Source organism: Aquila chrysaetos, chromosome 2 (assembly GCF_900496995.4).
Source record: "Aquila chrysaetos chrysaetos chromosome 2, bAquChr1.4, whole genome shotgun sequence".
NCBI classification, from domain to species: Eukaryota; Metazoa; Chordata; class Aves; order Accipitriformes; family Accipitridae; genus Aquila; species Aquila chrysaetos.
In genome coordinates this window covers 78,086,520-78,095,792 of record NC_044005.1, presented here as the reverse complement: position 1 = coordinate 78,095,792, position 9,273 = coordinate 78,086,520, and the positions used below count along the sequence as shown (strand labels likewise).

The window sequence follows — 9,273 nt, the reverse complement described above, 5'->3', positions numbered from 1 at the left end:
GGAGGCGGATGCGTCTGCGGCCGTAAGTAGTTCCGGTTGAGGAAGTCGGCGCTGGCGGCCGCCGGTTCCCGTGGCTGCGCCAGGGCAGGAGCGACGCGTCCCCAGCGGTGCCGAGACCGCCCCGGCCCCGCTCCAGCCCCGCCGCCATGGCCACCCGCTCCTGCCGGGAGAAGGCGCAGAAGCAGAACGAGCAGCACCAGGCCATCCTGGCCAAGCTGCTGCGGGAGGAGGACAACAAGTACTGCGCGGACTGCGAGGCCAAGGGTACGGCGGGGCGGGGGGAGGCCGGAGGCGGGAGGCGGGAGGGCCGCCCCCGTCCACCCCCCCCCCCCCCCTCCACCTCAGCTCGGGGTCCCGGCTCGGGGAGCGGGGGCTCGGCAGCGAGGCCCGGGCAAGGGCCGCCGCCCGGCTCCACGTCCGCAGGGGCGGCGGCGACCGGCCCCTCTCCCGCAGGGGCGGCGGCAGGGCGCTGCGCGGCCGGGGGAGAGCGGAGGGGGAAGGCGGGGAAACCTCGGAGGGGGCTGCGAGCCCATTCCCGCCCGGCCGCCCTCAAGCCGGGAGCCCCTCGCGGCTGAGGGTCCGTGCGGCGGCTGGCCTAGCCCTTTTTTCCTGAAGTTTGACGGCCGAGTCTTCCTCCCGCCCTGGCAGGTGTCGATCAGGAGCGGGCCGTGCCGGCGCGAGGGGCGGGTGCCGGAGGAGTCGGACGTTGGGCGACCGAAGCAATGCCCTTCGGTGGTGGCTCAGTCCCGTAAACGCCAGGCTCTTTGAGTCTGGACGTTAATTGTGTCGGAGATCCAGCTTTGGTGATGAATGGGATTTTAGAGATCATATCGCTGTCAAATCTTAACCTCGGGTTGGTCTGATAATTCTGCTCTGCACCAAAGTACATCTGTATTTGCGTTTGTATTTGCCCTGGGTTCCGTGGCTTTGAAATGGAAAAAATGTAGCACATCCCTCTTTCATCTAGAGTCGATTCATTAAGATGTTACCCTCAGCAAGATGATTGCACAGTAAGTTATTGTTTTAAGTATAATACTTCCTGAACAACAACCGGGTGTTCGCACTGTATGAATAGCTCCACAGTTGCCTTGTTCAGTCCTTCTCCGCCTCAACGGGAGGTTAGCTATGGTGAGCTAGTTTGAGCAACCAGAAATGGTACTATGTAATGTCCCTTTCCAATCTGCGCACGCTACTTTTTTCGCCACGGACATAAATCGTGCAGTGTCTTGCACAATGCTGTTATCTGATACACCAGAAACGCAGAAATAAGACTTTGTTTTCCTAGTATGTAGCCCTAACAAGTATATAATAGGGATTACACCAAAGATAATACATCTTTATATTTTGCAAGTAACTCTTCTTAATCATTTTCTAGCACAGCTGTTCTTGCCCCCAGACTTGTGGTCACTGTGTAAAAGGCTTGTAACCGGTGGTTTTCTGGAAAAATCATGCTTGTATGTTTTGTGCATTTTTGGCACTTGAGATTTCCATGCTGAATGCTGCTCTGAGTTGCTTGCTGATGGAATTCCATACGTGTGTTGTTCATAGCATGGGCCTTGGAGCTGGGTTGCTCAATAGCAGAGTCTGGAATTCTCCAACTAATTTTTGTCCTGTCTTCTGAGTTCCGTCTTTCTAATCATTGCCTGGTCAAAGTATCATTTGTAAGTCTCTGCAGTCCATGGTATCTTTTGCCACTTCAGTTCAGCAATGCTGACACTCTGAGCTTCCTCCTTCTTATATTTGTATTATTGAGTATCTTTATCCACTGTTCTTTTCTTTGATACTCTCATACCTCTCTTCTGTCACAAGAGCTTTCTTTCATAAGTTCAAGCTTTGATGTATCTTGAGTTTGGTTTTTTTTTCTGTTCAGGTTCTAGAGCACCTACCAGTCTCTTGACCAGGCTGTCTTTTGCTAGTACCTGTAATTCAGGTTCCATCTTTCTAGCTATTTTAAGGTGGCTATTTTACTTAGCCATCTTACTGAAATCTGACTGCACTTCTGAGGAATTCCGTTTTCTCTTTTGCTCAACCCCACATCTCCCTTGCTGTCCCTCTGTATGCCAGAGGCATGGCTTGCTTTCACCCTGTCCCTCAGGAAGGCTGACATGAAAATACCGTGTGATGCGATGTGAGCTTACAATGTTGAGGGAATTGTGTGTTTTTTGGTTTTATTTTTATTCTCTTTCTCCCTTCAAGTTTAATTTGCACTTATCTCATCCTGTTCTGGCAGTTCTTAAGTCTTGTGTTGTATTAGCTTTGTAATGCCATCTGCCTTTGCCTGTACTCCTGTAGTTAAGTGTATGGTTTTCTTATAGTTGGAGGGGAGAGTGTGGAATGATGAACTTATTTTAGTTTCAGCTGGTCTAGAGGCACTTGACTTACAGATGGTCATATATGGACACTCTGTGTAGATTCCTTTCCTTAAGTTTAGGAATTTTCCTTCTAGGAAGGAGAGTTGTGTGAACAATCTTCAGATGCCTCTGCTATACCCTGAAGTCTAGATTTATGTATACTTCCAGAAGACGTGTGGCTCAGAAGAAAAAACACGATCAGTTGTTTAGTTGAAAATCAAGCTTGCCATGAGCATGTAATGCCACTGTTGAACTCTTCCTCCTTTTATCAGTCTTTGTTGAAACTTCCTGTTGACCAAAAGAAAAGGAAAAGTGAAGGATACTTCTTTCAGTTGCAGCCAGCTGTTTTTTCCTAATATGTTTCACACTTAATCCATGGTGGCTGAGTGCTCATGACTTGCTGGTGTCTGGCAAAGTTGTAGTTTTGCTAGTCCTGGTATGCAGTGATGTCTGAGGCAGCAATTTTTAACATGGCTCTATTAGCTAACCAGAGTCTGTGAGCTGTCTGCATGGCTTTCCCCAGACTGTGACAGTCTCCTTCACCTCTTGCATCACTAACAGCATCCATTTCATCTCTCCTCATGTTTGTCATTAGTCTGGAGTTTCCTATTGCCAGTTCCACTAGAGATTCTCTTCATCCTGGGTTCTGCAGACATGAACATGAAACTGTTCATGACAAAATATTTAGGAATTCTCTGGTGTCAGTCCTACTTCAGAACATATGTTTGGAACATATGTTTTTCCTTTTGTTCATGTAATTGATTCTTTTTTTTTTTTTTTGAGATGCTGTCCACTTCAGTTTCTGTTACTTTCGTCTTTTGTGTGAGCTTTGCTTCTTTGTCTGTCATCCTCCTTTCTGTTGTGCAGTAGGAACCCCTGAGTTCTGTTTTTTGCTTTAATCCTGTTCACCTAATTGTTCGGTAACATTATCTTCATGATTAACTCTGGTTGTGTTAACTGAGTTGCAGTTGTATCTTGGGTCTTACTCTGGCAATATTTAAAGCCATTGTTTTCAGTATGGTCTTTCAGATAGCTGGCATTTCAGCATGGGTTCTTAACCAAAGCTAAGAGGCTATCATTGCTAATTCCTTCCTCTCACCATAGATGTTGTAGTCCCTCTTAAACCTCAGGTATTATATTTACCCTAGGCTTCTGTTCAGATAGTCACATCCAAGGGATGTTGAAATCTTGCAGATTGTACTTGTCTATCTGTTTTAACTGCTATTCTTTGAGGCTCTGGGAATTCTTAGGTAGCTAGATATCATTTAAAATCTTATAAACATCCTTTTGACCCTAAAAAACTTAATGTGGTCCTATTTGCATATTTATCACTTACTGCTTTGATTATATCTACTGTAAAGCCACTGTTGAACTCTTCCTTCATATCATTAAAGCTTCTCTGCTGGCTTTTACTTCTCACATCAAAAAGAAGCTCATCAGAACTTACTGCTGTCCTACTGCTGATTCAGTCTTAAATTACAGAATTAGTTCTCCTTGCTCTCAGCATATGACCACCGTCTGCACTGCTTGTGAGAAATAGGAAAGGTGCCTGCTTGAAACTATTATTGCATGCTTGCTTTGTGTAAGAATTAAAAAAGCTACCTCTTGGTCTTCCTCAAAATAATCTTGCTGTTGTTACTAGTGGTCTTGTATCAAGAACAAATCCATCCTTTGGTTTCTGGCCTACTTTTTCAGGTATGAGGTATGCAGATACATTAAACAGCTTTGTTCTGCAAGTCTTTTGGAAGGTGGAGACCACAGCTGAGGACACATCTGCCAGAGTAAGCATTAAGCAATAATTAGGATTGCTGACTTTGGCAACAGTTTCTGGTAGTGCTTTTTATTCTGTATTTGCCTTTTTAACTGTTGAAATTGCTGCTATGAATCTGACTGTCACTGCTAAAATGTTGGAAACTACCTGCTGTAGGGCCGCATGGTAGTTGCCAGATGTCATCTTCGAAGTGTAAGTCTTGCAGCTACCAGAAAGACTAGATGGCACCTCTCTGGGGAAGAAGCCTAAAAATCAAAGGTTCTGGAACTGTCTTTGCAATCACTGAGATTTTTGGAAGAGTGATGAAGTTGGAATGACATTTGACAAGGCAGGGCTTGTCTGTGTACTGACTGTTCTCTACATCCCTATCTGAACAGCCATCTACATAAGGCAGTAGATGTCTTCCCAGTATTATACTACTGAGATGTAGTTATACTACTATTTCTAATATTTGTAGGAAATAGTAAGGCATGTTGGCAATAACTTAAGTCATCCTGAACTTTTGAAAGAGGTAAGCAACTGAAATTCCTTTGTGCTCCTTCTGTGTGTGTAACTAGGTAAAGCTAGCAAGAATTGGAAGGATCTGGGAGAAAGAAATAGCTATAGATTTGTCCATCTGTCTTGTCTGTAGACTATGCTGAAAGCTATTGTAAAGCATGTGACTTTTTTTTTCCCCCCTTTCACTGTAGAGGGAGACTAAAGGCATTTTTATTGTTGTTCTAAAGCTGATATTTGAATCTCTTAAGCAGTAATGCCTCTTAGAGATTTGTCAAATGCAGCCAAAATCAAAACCTGTTAATTTCAATCAGCAACCCTTTGACTATAGGGGCTATAACTTGCTATTTCTATGTACTTAGTATCTAGTTATAACATGCCAGAAGTCTCCTAGGCCTGTGTTACTGCTTGGCAGCAAGGCTGGTATTATTTGGGCGCTGATAGTAAACAATACTGAATCAAGTACTTGGAAGTTGAAGAGTGTGATGAAGCACAAAATGACATGTTTCTTCTTAGAAGGGGACAAGATATTCAGCAGTATCAAAGGACTAGCCATTTAAGCAAGTAGGCTTGTAAAGTAAACTGAAGGCAATCAATCTTGGTGTAGTGTGACCGTCTTTGCAAATGTGGGCCATAAGACTCATATTGCTGTTTCTAATGATGTTTGAACAAAAGAGGTGTGTTCGAAACCAGTGTGACTGTTGTCTAATGTACCTTTTCTGTTATGCTTGCATTTGGATGTTGGCTTCAGTACAAATAGATTGACTACTGAAGTCTGCTTGTAAATTCATCTCTCTGTCAAGAAGGCAATTACCCGAGTTGTCAACTGCTTTAGATTTTTTTTTTTTTAAACTGTAACAAAGTTAAAATAACATAATTGGAAGCTTGCAGACCTTTGTATAGACAATTGCAGATGTCTTGGGCATTCAGAAATGGTGAATAAATTTCTGTGTCAGAGGAGGTGCTCTGTTTTTTTTGTTTGTGGGTTTTTTTTTTTAATGTTTACTTACTTCATGCCTGGTAGTGCTTGAAGCCTAGTTAAATGATCTCTTACCAGAATCCTAGTACAAAAACTCACATTGACACTGTTGTTCAACCAGATTAAAATTGGCTTACTTTGATTATAATATTAATGAAAATACTTTCCCATATTTATAGTTGTACTATACAATTCTTGGATATCTGTATATGACTGAAGACTTGAAGACTTGGTCTTTTCTGTCTGAAGAGTAGCAGGTACAGGGTCTTAGGAGTGTGGGGAGAGGCTGAACAGGAAAGATTGCAGTATTGAAATTTGCGTAGCCAGAACCAATTATTACAGTTTTGGCTCCAAATAAACCTAACTTTAACTTCCCTAGCAACTTGCCAATCTCAGACACAAAGTCTCTTAGCAGTGGGGCAGAAAAAAATCTAGTTTAAATTGAAATGGGCAAACTAGCTATTGAAACAAACCTGGAATATTCCATGGATGTTTATAGCTGTTCAGACTCAGTTTTTTTTGTAGACAGTTGAGTCTTGCATATGATCTTTTCTGTGGCTGGGAGACCACCTTAAATGTCTATGAACATCACTTTTTGTGAAGCTGCTTTTGGTGTTACTTGTTTTGATGGCTGGTCTTCTCACTGTGTTAATCTTGCCTGTATAGTTTAATAAATAGTGTACTTCTTCCTCAGGAATTAACCTAAAGCAAACGGATGACTTTTATAGCCCCCTGCCTTCAGCCTGTGTAAGGCTTCAGCTTTCGCCTCTGACTGTCAGTGTAAGAGTGCTTTGGGTCAGCTCATCAACAGTATTAGCTTGCTCTAGGACAAGGCACCGGCTGCTGTACCTCCCCAGGTGAAGACCTTCCCTGTCTTCCTCCTAAGGTGGAGAAACTGCTGAAGTAGCACACCAGGGGAAATGGAACACAGCTGGATTATGTTGGAGGTCAGTTCTACACATCAGCTCAAGTGCAACTTCTAGCCCTATACTCAAGTTCAAACACAGAGTAGTAACCAACCAGTAGCTGATAACTGCTCTGTCGATATCTTGTACCAGTGAATATAGTTGCAAATATCAGATGTGACTTCAGGTTATTTGGATCAACAAATTGCTAGTACTTCTGTGTGTGATTCTGTTGCAAGGTTGGTATTGCTGCTGTGAGATCAGATTCGTAAAGATCATATGAGTATAACAGACTAGAATATGAATGGACAGGTACAACAACTGGAGGCTTCTAGCTGTCTGCTGAGGCTTTGCGATATCCTTCCACAAGGAGTAATGAAGGCAAACCGCTTTGATTCAGGGTGGGTCTTGCTTAAGCTTAGCAACTGGAATGATATATCTTGACCTGTAATAATAGTAAGAGGCTGTATCACTAGAAATCCTAGTGATCATTTTGTACTTACGCTGTTATTTTTCTGGCCTCTTTGTGAAGGATAGCACCTTCAAAGACCATAAGGGACCAGAAACTCCCTTCAGTCTCTCTCAGCACTGTGTCACCAGGACTTTTTTCCTGCTTCCCCGCTAATAAATAAAACTACCCCAGTGCTTTGGTTTTGTACTATACCCTTTTACCTGTTGCTGACGCTGGTTGCATGAGACTGAAACTTTGTTAGGAATTAGTTGCTGTTGTGGCCCTAAGAGCTACAATTAATTTTCTCACCCAAGAAAAGAGCTCTTCACCTCTCTTGCTGGCAGGATGTGGCATCTTTAGCTTAAAACTTGTAAGTGGGCAGGGCGTTGCAGTACTGGGTGACTCCTGGTGTTTTTTCTGCCTTAAGGAAGGGATTTGTTTCCTGCCTCTTGTAGTGCAGAAAAATATTCTGAAATAAGTCACAGGAAATCTATTTAGCTTGTAATAGAACAAGGTTTTTTGCAAATACAGGTTCCTGCTGTTGAAATTTTGTGCACAGCCTGCAGGCTTTTTACCAAAGCCCTTAAAATGGTATTTGTGGGTGCAATCTCCATTCTCCAGGACTTAACTGAACTTAATTGGATGAGACCCAAGGTGGCATGATGTAGCTTTGAAGTTAGCATTGCCTTGACAGGAGGCTGGGCTAGATGGCCTCTGGAGGTCCCTTTCAACCTAAATTTTTCTGTGACCACTATTCAAAATATCAGTGGGACATGGGTGTTTGGTTTTTTTTTTAATTATGTTGTAATTTTTTAGGCTCTCTGAGGTGGATTATACAGATGCAGAAATCCTTACATCCTTTAGCTTGTTGCCCTATGTTCAGAAGTATAGGCCTTGGTGATATAAGCTGTTTCCTTTGTGTGAACCATAAAGGTGGGACAGTTCCTGAAAAGGGATTATTAGTATTGATGAGACCATGTTCTTGCCTTTTGAAGTGTGAGACACCATAGTTCTTTTGGTCAGGGGCTACTGGTGTGTGTCTCCTAATGGTACCTAAGCTGTGGTTCTGCCACTCCTTAGTGACATGAAAAAGATGCCACTGCAGGATGCCATTGGTACCAGCTGTTGATCTTTGCTTTTTTCCTAAATCTCCTTTTGCGGAACTGAAACATGCCGTCTTGTGAATCTGCCCATCTTTGGTCTGAATGCTGTAAAAAGAGCAACTGTGCTGCAGCCTTAAGAAGTCCTTGTCAACAATACAGAGGAAGCAATTAGATATATGTATGTGATAAGTAGACTTTTAGGGAGGTACCTTTTTCCTGGAGGAGTGACTCCCTCTTTAATCCATGTTCCCTATAGGATTTAAGAAAGAGTCAATTATCAGCCATTACTCAGGGAGTAGTCAGCAGTTGGTTTTGCTCAGGTGTCATATTGTCCTAGACTGGCTCACTAAGGTTCATTTGAGCATGATTCAGCTTTATGCTAGGAACTTGGATGCTTGTATTGTTCTCTTGTGGCCACAACTAAATTCCCCAAGATTTAATGACTTTGCCTTGTGAACAGGTAAAGTTGTTCAGTGATATTCTCACATTGAGGTTCTTGAAGAGTAACACTGTTGAATCCATCTTCACTGTTCAGGTATTATGGAAGAGTGAAAATGAGTTAAGACTGAGCTATGATTTTATTGGCATCACAGAGTGGGATAGTTTGCACAACTGGAGGACTGCAGTAGATAGGTACAGGCGCTTTAGGAAGGGCAGGTGGGGATGGTGATGAGGGGACGTTGCCATTTTCTGTGAGGGCAGTGGGGCTGCATGCAGCTTTGCCCAGAGATGGCTGATGAGCCAGTTGAGAGCTTATGGGTTGGGATTAGAGGGCAGACCATCATTGGTGATGGTGTGGGTATCTGCTTCAGACCACCTGATCAGGAAGAAGTAGTAATGAGGCCTTCCTCAGACAACTCCAGCTTAATATTCACAGACCGTGGTGCTCATGGGGGACTTGAGCCAGCCTGATACTTGCTGGAGGGACAGCACAGAAGGGAACAAGAAATCTAGGAGGCTTCTGGTGTGCATTGATGATCACTTACCAACACAAGTGGTTGAGGACAAACGAAGATGCTCAGATGGACCTGATGGACCTGTTCCTTACAAACAAGGAAGGACAGGCTGAGTATGTAAAGGTTAGGAGTAGTCTTGGCTGCAGTGACTGTGAGATAGAAGAGCTCAGGATCTGAAGAGGAGGGAACAAAGTGGAGTAGAATCACAACCATAATCTTTAGGAGAGAAGACTTTGGTCTGTTCAGAGATCTGCTTGGAAGA

The 9,273-nt window shown here is 43.6% G+C and overlaps 1 protein-coding gene across 2 annotated transcripts in view; it reads left to right on the top strand.

Moving 5' to 3' along the window:
- The first annotated feature begins 28 nt into the window (after nucleotides 1–28).
- Nucleotides 29–9,273, top strand: part of SMAP1 (small ArfGAP 1) — a 94,333-nt gene continuing 85,088 nt past the window's right edge. For both annotated transcript variants that reach the window (XM_030042993.1, XM_030042983.1), the window contains exon 1: nucleotides 29–264. In XM_030042993.1, the coding sequence (XP_029898853.1) occupies nucleotides 147–264 (118 nt within the window). In that variant the 5' untranslated portion in view covers nucleotides 29–146. The remainder of the gene's footprint in view (nucleotides 265–9,273) is intronic.